Consider the following 16,534-nt stretch of genomic DNA (forward strand, 5'->3'; position numbering starts at 1 on the left):
AGGATTAGTAAACCCATCTCAACTATCACAATATATCTGCCCACTCCCCCACCCCTCAGCTAGGTGCAAGGCTTTAGAAAATGCCTTGCTGGTGTAACTCTATTACCACAGAGCATCACATGTTATCTGCTAACTTCCTCCCAAATATACAAACAGAAAGGAGAGGGCATTCCAATGTAGTCAGCCAATAGAGGACTCGAAAGTAATTTGTCAACGGTTTATTAGTCCTTTAAATGTAGGACAGTTCAGGTCAGCACTAGAGTGGTTGTTGATGATGGAATTCTGTGTGTGAGATCGTTAGACCATTTTGGTCCAGGTCAGATCCAACGAAAGGAGCATAACCGGTAAGAATGTTCTCTGTTTTATACTCAATATTTACTATACAAACATTTTAAAAGTTTAATGTTGTGAGATGATATAGATTTACGTTGTTTTATGAATTGTTGTTTCCAACCCACCTCAAAAGCAGCATACAAATGGGTATTTCTGAGGATCTATATTAAATGCGGACACAATATATACCAGGAATATTGAAAAATACTGAAAAATAAATGCTGCCAAATGTGAAATAGCTACTTGTTGAAATAGCTGCTTGTTTGAAGAACCAGAATCGACCTCCATTCCAAACTGTTATGTATAGAACATGAACAATATACTGAATGGAGTATATAACCTTTTTGTTACATAACACCTCGAATACCAGCCACGTGGGCACCATGGTTTTCACACTTTGAGACTCCAACATCAATACCTAACAACCTTTAAAAATCCGTAGACAAAATGAGATGTGTGTGGAGACCGCCTCCCACTTTTTGTAATTATGCGTGAAGGATATAGAAACCATTTTGTCTGTGTTATTGAGCCTAACAACCTGTCAATGACATGTATCTGGTATGTCCCCCCTGCCCTACCCCACCATCTTCACTGTTTTCACACAATGTAATTTCCCTCCCTACCTATTTCAACCTTTGCTGATTTTCTTTTCTTTTAATTAAAACCTGTATAAAGTTATTATAACAAAAAAAGAAATAAAAAAAGAATGTAATCTTGTATTGTGTTTTCACAGTATAAGCTTTTATGTGGAGTTGCCTGGGATTAACATGGAGTAATGAAATGACTAAGTAAGAACCCTAAAATAATGTGGAGCTGTCACAGCAGAGGAGCTCTGAAGGTCATCCAAAGCAAGCAGAAAATGGATGAAAACATCAGCAGCAATATGGTTCTGTAATAAATTCACCTCTGACAATCTGGGAAAGTAGCAAATTCCTATTTGCTCCTTAGACAGCAGTGTAACCCTTAGCTGGAAATTCCTGTAAGGGCATGTTATAAAAAGGAAAAATAACATTTAATCTTTATTAAATGCCAATCTGTCTATTTTTAGGTTGGGGATATGCAGTTAATTGATAGCCACAAAGGAAGGTGTGAAGTAATAAATACTTACTATGTAGCAGGGCTCACAAAAAGCCTTCTTCTCTACAGCATAGAAGGGCTGCCCACGCAGCTTGCTGTTGCAGGTCATGCAGGTGAAACACTCAACGTGAAACACTTGGTCCATGGCTGTGCATCCAGTTCCTTCTCCTACAACATTTTCTCCGCAGCGAGAACAGCGGCCTGAAACCAACAGAGCACACTGGTGTGAGTAAGACACCTAAGATGAAGTGAACTTTAACAGCATAGTAGCATCCAATGGATATTATATTAGGACACCCCAAAACCTCTTCTTCGACTTCAAGTTACTCGTTAATTAGTGTTCATGCAAGTATGCATCATTTTTTAAATTTGAAAAGAGGCACCATGAGCTTGTTCAATTGATTCAGTAGAAAAGCTCCATTCTCAGACTGGTGCAATTTATAGGAATATAAAAGTTTGATACAAGAGGTTACATTCCAGAGATTGTAGGTCTTCCCCTACAGAAAAATATCCTTTATTCCCTGATAATAAGTAAAGAATTTTAGGTATGAGAAAGATCTCTACAAATGGGTTCTTAATTATCTGAGAATGCAAGAGAGAAAAAAGGACATATATAAGCATAAACACGAGTGCTTCCATTTCCCACTGATTACTGTTAAATATAACATCTTGCCACTATGCTTATGGGCATCAATAAGGGTGACTTGTCCTCCATTCTTTTTACCACCCCTCTCCGAAAACAGTCAGTTCAATGCATGTTTGTACCCACTTGGAAAGCAATAGAAGAATATGATCCATTAAACAGCCCACATATGCAAAGGAAAGAAAATAAAACCACAAATGTCTACAAAAATCAATAAAACCAGGGGTGGTTACATGGTGTAAAATCATTTAACAATTTATTCGAACTAAACCACAAATGTGTTCAAAAATGTTCATGTGTGTTTAGTTTTAACTCCAATATTTATTCACCATAGTTGGGCAAAACAAGTTTCCTACTTCCCAACATAAAGCAACAACTAGCTAAAAATGCTATACAGGCCTTTGGAGGCCCACTAATCATAAACAGTGAGCTCCCTCATAAAATAAGTACTTATATAATTCACAAAAATATATTAAAAGTGATTCTGAAAACAGTGTTCTTGCCAGGGTGTGTGGATGTATAAGGGTGGGGTGTTTTTACAACAGTCTAGTAAGACTGTGTAACAGAGGGACACCAGAAAAAAAATCAGTATGTACTTCTACAAACTGCAGACATAAGAGAAAACTGAAATTGAATTTTTCCCTCTGCTTACGTCAATGACGGCAGAACTGCATGCTGAAAATTAAACTTAATCTTGAAAGGATTGCTAACAGTTCTTAATCAAGTGTCTGTTATTTCATTACCAAGTAATTGCATAATAACGTAGGCTTCTATTTACTGGGGATATACAATTTAAAAACAAGATCATGTGGTTTGTTACCTACCACATGCTGGGATGATCAGCCAAGGGAAAATAAAAGGGGCCTGACAGCCAGTGTTATTATATGCAAGTTGTCACTACAGGGTTGACTAGAGCAAGAGTTACATTCACTGCACTTGCAGCCAGTCTACATGCAATAAATAGGTGCCTTATATGTAGAAAGCAAATGGTTTCGTTAGTGAATCCGGTAAGATGCTGGGGCATAAATAGAGGAAGAGCAGAAAAGTGCAATATAAAATATTGAGAGCAAGAGAGACAACAGGATACAAAACAACTCCCATTTAAAACGGTTTATCCAGAAGGATGCAGAGCACTGTACAACAGGGTTCAGTAATATCAACAGATGTATCCATTATTATCAAATCTGAGGCATAATATGGTGTTTAAAACTCAGAGGTTAAAAGGTAACAGCAATGGCCAATTACCTCATTTAACCTAAGAGACTTGCACTAAATTATCTGTAAACATTTCCAACATTTCTCCTTGACTTCCCATAAAGCCTAGAAGCCTGCTAGCATGTTTAATTAAATCCCTCTATTCAAAGCCTATTTGCTCCAAAACAACTTTTAATATGCTAGGATCCGGCTTTCCATATTCTGACTAATATAGTTATTAGCTGACAGCAATGTGGATGCAGCAATTACCATGCTACATGCACCCAGGGCTGGGAATATTTCATGCAAATCACAAGCACTGTTGCTGCCGATTTGCCCTTTTCCAATTATTTGATCAATGGGCCATAATAACAGCGGATAAGCTGTCGGCTCCATACTAAATGAAATGGATGAATGGAAGATAAGAAAGTGAAGACGTTAAATTGGCAAAGACACAGGACAGTGTTAAAGCGAAAATAAAGGGTTTGATACATAAAGCTGGAGGAAATGATTAGCATTACAAGTGATAGAACAATTTGCTTTAATGACAGAAAAGACTAAAGTTCAGGATCTTGCTTGGGGGAACCAAACCTTATTATTTTTTTTTTTATATCTACTGCATATATTGCAACTAAACAATACTACACATAATAAGGTACTAAAGTAATATCTAAGCTATTCTTCATTGCACTTGTATATACATGTTGAAAACCAACTTGTATCAATAAAGTTCATGACTCTGAGAAACCACCTCTCCCACCACTATATCCGTTCCCTAACATAAGTTAATTTATGATTATCACAGCTTATCCATGACAAAATGGAAACAGACTCCTCTGTGTGTGTCATGTACTTTCCCCTTATAAAAAAAAAAAAAGTAAAAAAATAATAATCCTGGAGTGTTACATCAAGGAAGAGTAACCGTCAGCAGCTTGAAATCCCACCTTTTCCCCATGGAAAGGTGGGATTTCTAAGCATAGCATACAATTGGGGGTTGGTGTTACTGGGGCTTGTAGTTCAAACTATGGAATGCCATATTTGTCCAAGTGGTATGTTTGCTACATGGTTCTGTCCCTGATAGGAATGTTGTATTGCATGTCCCTTCATTTACATATAAACTACACCCTGCGGTCCATTCATCTGACTGGAGTAATTTCTTACCAAAGTACTCTTCAGATGGGGGGTTCTCCATGTCGTACAGCATTTTCTTAGTAAGTCGTTCCAGTTCATCCTCAGGCCTCAGACCAGGGGCCCCTGCAGGGTAGGTTGCCTACAAATAGAGAGAGATCCAGGAAGTCACATTTTTGTAGACCAATATTCTTAATCTATGGGTTAGGATGCAGGAAACAACAGACATGCCAACAGACTGGATATTTACAATAAAATAATGAATGTGTACATTCTGTGCTATGCACACCTCTGCACATACGCTGGAAGTTTACACAGGAGTTCCCTCCAGCAAAGAAGGGGAGGTACTCAGGGAAGAGACAACATAGCAAACAGGTAAAAGGACTAAGGATTTTAGAACATGCATTATCCTAAAACAGGCATGTCCCTTTAAAAACACACCACCAACATTGCAAATAGCCTCAGAAAGAAACATAACATGTAAAAGACTTTGTATATGAGTACACACCTACGCAAATTGAACAATTAAAAGGTCTATAATACACAAAGTAAAAGTCACACCTACAGACCAAAAAACACTAAAATAACCTAGGATAAATTGTATACTGGTATGTTGGATTTAGGAGAGTGATAGATATTTGGAGGATTTAATCCATGCAAGCTTATTCAACAGAGAAAAAAAATAAAAGAATAATATGATAGATTGGGTTGTAATGAGTGATAGTCATTCTAAAAGGGGTAAACTGGGAGAATAATACCAACATGTGCAAAATACCATGTATAATTTACATGCTACAAATATTGTGCTAAGAGAATAAGGGCATAAAACAGATCAGGTTAGACATTTAAACATTTGTTGAATAAAACAGTTATTCAACATATTTAGAAGCAGGAAAACGAAAAAAATTGTGCTTGTGAAGTACAACAAAAAGCTGCTTAATTTACTGTAATCTATTAAAATAAGTAACAATTTCAGTTTATACACACACTAATTGTAATTTCATTCAGAACTGGATCTGTAATTGGGCACATTTTTTACCTTGTCTGAAACTTAGACCATCTTATATTAGCACAACGTTGGTGTCCTTCAAAATGCTTGCTGAAATAATGGGAGTACTTAAGGGGATCTTTGAACGACCCGTGCCCTGTTTTAAAAACCATGTGCATAAAGCATTGACTCAAGTGGCGGGCATGTTAATGGCATTACCCAATGGTTTATTCTCCCGCATTACTTACCGCAGCATGAAAAGTGCTATACAATTACATGTGTGATTCGTATAAAATAATCAGACATTAAAACACACTCATATTTATCTCGATTTTTTGATATCTCAAACTTAACCCCCACATTTACACAGAGAACCACTCCTTTATTAGGGCAATTAAAACAGCATCTCCTTCGTTCCACACAGAATATAATCCCGGCTTTCATTCCACTGCTTGTATTAACAGCAGATTGTAAGAAATACTTGCTTCCTTTGTAATGAGGTTCACAGAAAACATAGTAAGCGAGGCAAAAAGAACACAATGTTCACAGCTGCCAGTCATCGTTAAATAATTAGTTACTATTACGTGAAGCTGCTCATGATGCTCCACAAAAAAAAAAGAATTGCTCTTATTATACAAGCACTACAATTTACTAATTTGTACAATGCCAACAAACAGACTGCTTGCAATATATATCATATAGATGAAGGCAAAACAGAATAAAGAGTGCTCTTCCTCACCAAACAATTAACAAATAACGGGATTTATACTTACGATAAATCTTTTTCTCTGAGTCCATCTGGGGGACACTCCTTAACCATGGGGTTGAGTCGGGGGGAGGAGTCTGGCACACAAAGAGTTAACTTTTTTCAGCTGACAGCATATCACCTCCGCCAATTCCCACATACCTCAGTTTGATTACAAAAGCCATTAGGAAGATAGGCCAATCAAGACACACCACTCAACAGAGGGGGGAGTGGAGACAATACAATGAAAAGACGGGGGGGGGGGGGGGGAATATCGGTGTGTCCCCCAGATGGACTCAGAGAAAAAGATTTATTGTAAGTATAAATCCCGTTTTCTCTTTCATCCATCTGGGGGACACTCCTTAACCATGGGGACTTACAAAAGCAATCCCTCTGAAGGGTGGGACCGCTCTGATCTCCTTGCACGCAGAACACTACGGCAGAAGGAGACTTCCCCAGACGCAAATATATTAAATTGGTAGAATTTCGTAAATGTATGGACTGAGGACCAGGTGGCTGCTCTGCACAGCTGGTCCGCCGTGGCTCCATTACGAGCCGCCCAAGACGCCCCAACCGACCGGGTAGAATGGGCAACAATACGTTTCGGCACAGGGAGATTAATACTTTGGACATAAGCCTCCCTGATAGTCAGGGTAAGCCATCTGCCAATAGTTTGCTTAGATGCTGGCCATCCCCATTTGGAAAAGTCAAACACAAATAGAGACTCTGTCTTACGTATCTTTGCAGATCTCTTAACAGATCTCTTAACATATATATGTAATGCCCTCACTACGTCCAAATATTTATTTGTCTTTGTTCTTCTGTTTGGTTCCTGTCCAGCAACCACCAGCTGAGGACCTACCTCCTCTACTGGTACCTTGAGCATGGGAATGCTCCTCTGGGATGGGACCCTGCCCAGGGTAAGGTCGCGAAAGATGTCACCATCTTTCCCAGCAGCTTCAAAGACCTGGCTACTGACAGCCTCTTGTCTGACAGGATCCTGCCTGTCCACTCCATCTAGGACCTCAACTTGTCCTGTGGAGACAACCTTCTGCTGCGTACCAAGTCCCTCACTAGTCTCAAGAAACTCATTCTTAGACAAGGGATTCTCTGTGACCCTTTCAGACTCTAGAAGTTCGGTCATAGACTGAACAACTCGTCTAGCCTTAGCACCCTGAATGGGTGTGACTAAAACCTTTTCCCTTACTGGAAATTCTAAGCCTGTATAGCTTCGTCTGAACGAAGCAAATCGACAGCCCTGAGCTCTTTCTGATTTGACAGAAGCCAGCGAGGTAATTTTTTCCAAAACCTGAAGTGAGCTGGTCCCATGAAATCTATCACGATATTCTGGACCTACTTGTCTACCGAGGACCCTGTCTGCTGCCGGGCAAACCCAAGCAGCCGTCCTCCCACCCCACCCTCTGGAACCAGAGGTGGGTGGTAGTCATGCCACTGGTCTATCCGGCAGCTTGGCGGAAGAAGCTCTCCGCGCCACAGGGGCAAAGGATGACCTTCCCCTACGGGACTGTCTCCTGGATTCCACGGCCCCTGGATCGGTAGTCTGGCCTCTGCCCCCGTAAGGAGGCTGTCTGAAAGAACTAAACCTAGGCCTAGCCCTAGGTCTTGGAGTATTTACAAGCAAGGACGTCTTCTTGCCCCCTGAAGCCTGTAAAATCCAAGAGTCTAATTCTGGACCAAATAACATCCCACCCGTATACGGGATGGATTCTAATGATCGTTTAGACTCTGAATCCGCATTCCAAGCCCTTAACCATAACACCCTTCTAGCTACTACAGCTGTAGCTGAACTAGACGAAGCTATGGAGGCCGAATTATGGGCCGCTTCATATACATAGCCTGCTGCCTCCCTTAGCTGCATGGCCAGAGGCAGTAAATCTGAATCCTGCAAGGCAGACTCTAACTGCCTTGTCCAGACTTCCATGGCCCTAGCTACACAGGTAGAGGACAATGCTGGCCTGAGGCTAATACCGGCGGCCGAGAAGATCGACTTCAGCAGGGATTCTAATTTCTTGTCAGTCGCGTCCTGTAAGGTCGCTGACCCGGGTACAGGTAGTGTAGTCTGACGAACCAATCTCGCCACAGGTGTATCTACCTTTGCCACCTGTTCCCAACGGGTCATATCCTCCTCCTGAAGGGGATACAATATTCCAAACTTCCTTGGCATAGAGAACCTTTTATCTGGATATTTTCAAGAGGCCTCTACAATATCCCTCAACTCAACTGAGGGAGGGAACCTGACCACCTGCTTAGAAGCCTTCTTAAAGAGGGAGCGGTCCAAAGACTTTGTCTCCTCTACTTCAGCAAACCCCAGGGTCTGACGAACTGCTCTTACCAGATCGTCCATACCCTGGTGCCTAGAGTTTCCTTCTGACTCTATAATGGACACATCTGAATCGTCCAACAATTCCCCCTCCTCCTCTGAGGAACTCTCAGAGTCTGACACTGACCAAAGCGCTTTAGCGGTTTGTCTACGTCTTTTAACACTACGCTTGTGTTTGGGGTTCTCCAGTAGATGGGTAAGCTGGTCCAGGCTTTTAGCCACCGCTGACCAACCCACCTCTCCCATCTGGGAAACCCCCGGGGGGGCTGGGGAGGGAAATACACCGACCCCTGGGGAAAATGACTCATCTGTCATTCCTACTGTTATACCCTGAGAAACCACAGATGTAGCTGGGATCTCAACTGGTTTAGATAACAGATTTACAAGGGTATTTACTCCCTGTGTTAAGGCAGCCACCTACTCAGGAGGATCTACTGTTATGGTGGAGGTGTCTATAGGCTGTTTCACAGGAGCCACAGTGCAGGCTGCACAGAGCCCTCCCTGATCCAGCCGTTCACTTGTTAGTTTAACATTACATTTTGAACAGACATTATGTTTGGTACGTGTTGTTTTGCTTTTATCTGCCATCACAAGATAAGAAAAACTAAATCACGCTTCAAAATTCACAAACACTTCTCCAATTTATCAGAAAATACAGATTAGGTTATATTAACATATCATAGTATTTCTGATTTAAATAAGACAGGCTTGGAGAACTTTATAGTTTTCTCATAAACAACAGTTCTCTCAACACATCATTGTCTTATAATATACATGTCTACACATGCACACACATACACACAGAAGAAAATAAAAGTGATACTCAGCGGGGAAGATATGTGTCAACAGTGCACTTCTCTTCAAATGACTGCTGCAACTGTCCTCCTTTTGAAGCTTGGCGCCAAAAAGGGATCTTCCACGTGCTCACTCAGCGGGGGAGGGGAAGAGGTGTTTCTCAACACAATCCACTACCACTGGAATCTCCTTCTGTGTCTCTGCTAACAGTGATTTCCCCAATCTACTTAGGTGAAATCCTGTTGCTTTATCTTTCTCACATTTTGCTACCACACCGCAAAATACAGGTACATATTTATCTATGAACCAGTCAAAAGATAGTATTTCTGTTCCTTTTTCCTCTATAGAGTATAAGGTATCATTTTTTTAGTCAAGCTGAAAGGCTGCAGCAGGTTTTTCAGTAATGACTGCAATTAGCACAGAACACATGGGCCCATTTAGCATTACATTTGGAACAGACAATATGTTTGGCACGCCCAAACACTTCCACAACCTTTATCAGAAAATACAGACTAGGTTATTTAACATATCATAGTATTTCTGATTAAATAAGACAGGTTTGGAGAACTTTATAGTTTTCCTTAAACACAGTTCTCTCAACACCTCATAGTCTTATAATACACATGCCTATACAGAAGAAACAAAGTGATACTTAGCGTGGAAGATATGTGTCAACAGTGCACTTCTCTTCAAATGACTGCTACAACTGTCCTCCTTTTGAAGCTTGGCGCCAAAAAAGGTATCTTTCACGTGCTCACTCGGGGGGAAGCGGTGTTCCTCAAACACATTCCCCTTCCACTGGCTCTCCTTCTGTGTTGTTTACCTTAACAGCGTTTTGCCCTTTCTCTTATATTAGGGGAAAACCTGTTAGAATGTGTTGCCCGCTAGCGCTACTCAAAGCGCGCCATCCTCAATAATTCACTGCCATCCCCATGGGAGGAGGAACTTGGTATACTCCAGCTGGCTTCCGGGGAACCGCAGCAGTAAAGGCGCTCTCTGCCTAATGGCAGCGCCCATCCTGCATCAGTGGGGAGAGTCTCTTGCCGACTGCTTCCCGCTGTGAGAAGTGCTTCTTACCTCTCTGTCAGCGGGGCCGGCCGGCCGGCCGCCCCCCCCCCCCCCGACAGGCGCTTCTGCCACGAGTCAGCTCAGTTTGCACGGAGCCTCTCGCCACTGTCAAAAGAAAAAAACTGCAAAAGAAAAGGAAAAAACCTATAACCAGTGAACCCTGTTCACTGTCTCTCTTGGAGCTCTTCAGGTGCAACCTTCTTCCAAGGGCACCCAATTCAAACTGAGGTAAGTGGGAATTGGCGGGGGTGATATGCTGTCAGCTGAAAAAAGTTAACTCTTTGGGTGCCAGACTCCTCCCCGCGACTCAACTCCATGGTTAAGGAGTGTCCCCCAGATGGATGAAAGAGAAATATATATTTCTACTTCATATGGAAAATCGGTATCAGGATGAGTATCTCCAAATCAGTGTCCACTGTATAATAAACCCCCCCCGGCCCCACATCCAACAAAAAAGTCTATGGTCTCAAACCTGACTTGGCACTTCCAAGGTCTTTTCCCAGCCAACTGGAGAAAGACTCTTAAGTCCATGAAATAAAATTACATTTTTAATGGGTGATAGGATTAGAGTTTCACTTACTGTTTGGTATAACTAAACTAGCCCCAACCCAGACCAATGGATATATTTACTAAACTGCGGGTTAAAAAAGTTGAGATGTTACCTATAGCAACCAATCAGATTCTAGATGCCATTTTGTTTAATGTACTAAACAAATAACTTGATTCTAATTGGTTGCTATAGGCAACATCTCCACTTTTCAAACTCGCAGTTTAGTAAATATATCCCCAAAACTTGTATCCTCCAACCTTAGCCATTCCTTGTTATTTGTGAAGTACTCCAATCAATAGTCTGACCCTAATGATAAGTGAAACCCTGTCTCTACCAAAAATGTGATTGTCTTCAATTAAAGGGATTGTTCATTTGCAGTGCTTAAAGGGTAACTCCATTAAATAATTTAGCCATCTCATGCTGGATACAACAAGTTACTGCTGCTAAGATGTCCTAGTACTGAAGAATGTATCTGTCAGATAGCAGTAACAGTGCTTTTCTGTACTTAAAGCAGGCAATTCCAGTATAATGATTTTAATTAGGCAAAATCATTTTTGAGTAGAGGCACCCACCCTTTAACTGCAAGAATCTAGGATATATATATATATATATATATATATATATATATATATATATATATATACACACACACACACACACACACACACCGTATATACTCGAGTATAAGTCGACCCGAATATAAGCCGAGGCACCTAATTTTACCAGAAAAAACTGGGAAAACTTTTTGACTCGAGTATAAGCCTAGGGTGGGAAATGCAGCAGCTACTGGTAATTTTTTTTGCCTACTTTTCCTAGCTCACATAGATGCCAGAGGCAAGATGAGAGACAAAGAGATGGGTTGGGCTTCACGAAGTGACATGAGCATACCGGGTTTATGCTTAACTCTTTTACTGCCCAGAGGCAGCCTCATCTATCAGCCTGACGAAATCACCTAGGAAAATATCTTGACAAAAGCAACTGTGCTTTATTGTGAAACACACTCAGCACTGATAGGATTACAAAGCTTTAAATTAAGTACCAAATAATCACAACCTTATCACTGGGTGAACTTATAGTCACCAGTCCCGGATTGCTGTCTACTGATGCAGTCCTTGGGTCCTTCACTTCTCTGCCAGCGTTGGTATATCCCAGTTAAGTCACAATACATTACCATATATCACCTAACAGCACTTGGGGCATAGCGATTATTACGTATTGTAAAACCATGATTTCACATATTTTGGATAATATTTAGAAATTACAGATCACTGATTCCTTACCTAACTACTGCTAGCAGTGATATGAAAAGATAAAAAGGGTACAATTTGCAATTCCGTTTCTAAGTATTTGCATTTCTCTCAGGACAAAATGGACAACCCCTATAGTTTAATACATTTTAGAGAAAAGCAAAACTGTTGCATCAATGTGTTGTAATAATATAAACATAGTCCTGGGAAAATATCTTGACAGAAGTTCAGACATTTTTGGAATAATAGACATGCCAACAGCATGATGCTACCTATCACAGATGATGCCAAAGAGAGCGCATCATACGTACATAGGACAACATAGCATAATAAGTTAAACCTCTATGGTGTATATTTCTGCGGCCTTCTTGTACATGAGAGTTACTTACTTTACTTACCTTGTAGATGTGAGGATCTGCAATCGGCACACAAACGTAGTAGATTCAGTCTTTTACTTACCCCCGCAGTGGAACGCATGCTGACAGGAAGTTCGGCATTTTGCATTCCAAATACACAACTTCCTGTCAGTGGAACGCACATGCGTTCCACTGCGGAAGTTAACAGCTCAGGGACAGGAGACCAGGTAACTTCACCCGTGTATAAGCCGAGTGGCCCTTTTCAGCATACAAAAATGTGCTGAAAAACTCGGCTTATACACGAGTATATACGGTATGTATATTATATATATATATATATATATATATATATATATATATATATATATATATATATATATATATATATATATATATATATATATTACACTTTTTTTTACATTTAAAGAGTGGTAAATCATAGCATTATTGCAGCTATCCAAGCCACCTGCTCAATAAAATACTGTTGTGATAATTAGCACAATCCCCCCTTTAAGTTTCACTCATTTAGGAGGAACATGTAAGATATCAGCATCTCTCTATATTTGGTTAGCCACTAAAGGTATCACTCTTATAATACTTTTTGTCTTTTTTGACACAAAGGTATTTAGCATTACATAGATTCTGGCTAACACGGTACTGCAATAATGGTAATAAAATGTTTTTTGTTTTTTTTTGTGCTACACATTATATTTGTGAAAGAATAATGATGTTGTGTGGTTATATTTTAAATGGCTCAGAGTTGGCTCTCTCAGGAAATATGATCTATAGCTTTTCACTGCTAGTACTGAGCTCATAATTACACTAACAATAAATGCATATGTGAAGTCAGATAGCCTGCCTCAGTCAGGTGTGTTAAAAGGCAATGAGAGCTATGATATGGTAAGTTTTTTTCTGTACAAGCCGCAGGTCCCAGCATTTAGTCTTGTATTATACATTGCAACAATCAACTAAAGGGGTACAGAAATCCCACTAAGTATAGAGTAAAAGTAGAGAAGAGCTAAATTTATAAACGGTCACCTAAAATATTTGACTTTTCTCACACTTAGCCGCAATATGTCACATGTTTTGACAGTGGAATTTGGCTATGTGTTCCCAGGCCTACACCAATCATATCACACAGCAGAATAAGTTATAAATTCTGCAAAATGCTAATTTATAGAACACAGTGTGGCATTGCATAGCAAAAGAAGATCTCAAAGATTGCACCACTAGAACTTTGCACCTCTCCGAAAGCAGCTGTTACACACGCAACATTTTTCGGCATTAATACTCCTCTCTATGTACAGATCAATTCTGTTGCAATTCACACTTCAATCTAGTGCAGCTACACCCTGGTGAATTTTACAGTCTAATTTGTAGAAAGCAAAATAGAATTAGTCTACTTTTTTCATGATACTCTGGGTTGATGATAGTATTTCTTAATTTAAATTTATCTAACTGTTCTATAAGAAAAGTAGCTTAATCCCATTTATTACACACAAATAAATCACTCTCCCTGGAAGCACTTTGCACTCCTTGGATTTATAAAGCATTGACAGGGACAGAAAGTAAGTGACTGTCTGTACCAAGCAGCTGGACAATTTACATAATCACCCTGCCAAAACCCACACAGAGGTGCAGAAACACTGATAATAGCTACTGAAGTGAGTCATTTAATCTGTGTTTTACTACATCTGCAGTTGTGCTAATTTATCGATTCACACCCATTAAGATTATAACCTTTTTATGTTTATAAGAGGCAAGATGATGACTAGTTGTTCTTCTTGAGAATGAGACACTATCTCCCTATGTCAAGGATTTCACAGGGAATCACATTTGTTTAATTATGCCTTTCAATTTAAGCAAAACCCACTCACTTAATCAGTTGGTTTGCTGGCATAAAATTCAGTTTTTGGATTCCTAATCACTATCAAGAGAAAGGAGAACAATACTACAGCTTCCCAATTAACACTTTAAACTTAAGGTAGGTACTTATCCATCATGCAATACCATCAGGGAGGCGTCTGAATGGCTCCAAATTTATTCTGCAGTAACAACCCCAAAAAAACAGCCAATGTCATTAACTTATGCTGATAGAAATTCCTGAATTGAAATAAAAGAATGATAAGTTGAGGCAACCTCAGAGTTTCAACCAATCTATCCTCAATGCTGCTGCCCGCCTCATTTTTCTCTCCCGCCGCTCTGTATCTGCAGTCTCCCTCCAACTGTCACTACATTGGCTCCCCATACCCTACAGAACTAAATTTAAACTCCTCACCCTCACTTTTAAAGCTCTTAGTCAATCCTCCCCTCCCTACATCTCAAATCTCATCTCTACCTACACTCCTACCCGTCCACTCCGCTCTGCCTGTGACCGCCGCCTCACTACTTCACTGATCACCTCCTCTCACTCTCTTCTTCAGGACTTTGCCCGGGCTGCTCCCCTGCTGTGGAACGATCTTCCACGTTCCATCAGGTTAGCAACTACTCTCAAAGGCTTCAAGCGTGCCCTTAAGACTCATTTCTTTATTCAAGTCTATCAGTCCTCCTCCTAACTTCCTTGTCCTGGCTCTCTCCCCCAGTTAGTACCAACCTTTTTGTGTCTCTCCCTTCCCTTTAGGATGTAAGCTCTCATGAGCAGGGCCCCTCTTTCCTTGTGTGCTCCTTCTACTGCTCATTCACCCTCTGTACCTCTTGGCCTGCTTCGCTAGCTCTGTTTTCTTAAGCTTTGGCCTTCTTATCGCTGATTTCTACCATCCCTTTCACTATCTATCAGATATAATCTGATTTGCTTTACCCGGTCACCTATTTTTGTATATATTTTTGTATCATGTTGTGTCTTGGTTCTGTTTTCTGTATATGTAATGTACGGCGCTGCGGACCCTTTGTGGCGCCTTATAAGTCAAAGATAATAATAATAATAATAATAAAAAAATACCTGGGGGAAACTAAAGGAGATGGGATGGTTGAAATAGGAGCTGTAATTTAAAATGTAATTTAAAATGAGCAGAGCCCCACAAGCAGGCGCGGGCTGGGAGAGTGATGGCCGGGGGGGGCACACAGACGGCCGCATCGCATAAAACGGGATGCGGCCGCGTCATTGATGACGCGGCCGCATCCCCTGTCATGGTATGCGGCCGCCTGTGTGGTGAAAATTTTCTATATTGCACCCGGGGGGCGGCCGGCCTACCTCCCGGCCCTAATAGTGGTCTGACCGAGCGGCCCGGGGGGGCGCTGTCCCCGTGCCACCCGGGCCAGCCCGCCCCTGCCCACAAGGCCATAAAGTAATACAACAGGATAGATTTCAACTCTAGCTGGTTGCCCAATCCCAAATTGGTGGCAGTTACAGTAACTACTTTGTTAGAGAGAGAAAATCATACAAATATGACTGTGCTAGGGTAACACACACAGATAGCCATAACAGTTAATATTGTTTTGTTGGTGCCTTCTGGAGTTCATTCTATATATCTCAAATAATCTTTAACTCCTAATATTCTCCACTGTCCTGATTTATCTGACTGCTTTGTAAATTTTTTTAATCTCTATATATTGTAATTGATACATTTTAATGCTTCTGTGACAACACTTTTCACCCTGGCACTATGCTTCTCTTAGCACCTTGAAACAGGAAAGTGTTCAGTCTTTGCCTATTACGTTTGCTCCTTCCGAAAAGCAGTGTAACAGATTGTCAATAAGCTGTTACTAGATGGAGGGAGTCTGGCACAACAGATGTCCTTAAGTGCCCTTTCATCCTTCCTCTTATCCGAGAATTAAACTTTACAGTAGAGGAGACAGGCAGATCGAGCATTATCTAAATGACTGCTTTATATGTTTGAATGATATGAAACTCTACAGAGGAATAATTCCCAAAACATAAATATCACTGCTAAGCACTACTTTAATACACAAGCTGCTCCACATCTTTAAAACACATAAGCTGTCCTTGTTTAAAATAATGATCGCAATATCCCCCCCTCCCATTTTTGTTTTGTCCTGTAGTAATATAAATACACAAACACAGACTTGCTCCAAATAGCCAGCTGTGCCGATTATGTTATGGTATTTTACT

General features: G+C 40.6%; 1 protein-coding gene and 1 long non-coding RNA gene across 8 annotated transcripts in view; both read right to left on the reverse strand.

Moving 5' to 3' along the window:
• The window catches only part of LOC142142770 (uncharacterized), a 508,920-nt gene that overhangs the window by 210,922 nt on the left and 281,464 nt on the right, over nt 1-16,534 (reverse strand). The window lies entirely within an intron of this gene.
• The window catches only part of LPP (LIM domain containing preferred translocation partner in lipoma), a 251,578-nt gene that overhangs the window by 40,816 nt on the left and 194,228 nt on the right, over nt 1-16,534 (reverse strand). For 6 of the 7 annotated variants that reach the window (XM_075202315.1, XM_075202312.1, XM_075202310.1 and 3 more), the window contains 2 exons: nt 4,409-4,517; nt 1,442-1,611 (listed from right to left, as the gene is read on the reverse strand). The exons of the other annotated variant lie outside the window; for it this stretch is intronic. In XM_075202315.1, the coding sequence (XP_075058416.1) occupies nt 1,442-1,611; nt 4,409-4,517 (279 nt within the window). The remainder of the gene's footprint in view (nt 1-1,441; nt 1,612-4,408; nt 4,518-16,534) is intronic. 7 annotated transcript variants of the gene reach the window in all.

This window comes from Mixophyes fleayi, chromosome 3, assembly GCF_038048845.1.
Source record: "Mixophyes fleayi isolate aMixFle1 chromosome 3, aMixFle1.hap1, whole genome shotgun sequence".
In the NCBI taxonomy this organism is placed as follows: domain Eukaryota; kingdom Metazoa; phylum Chordata; class Amphibia; order Anura; family Limnodynastidae; genus Mixophyes; species Mixophyes fleayi.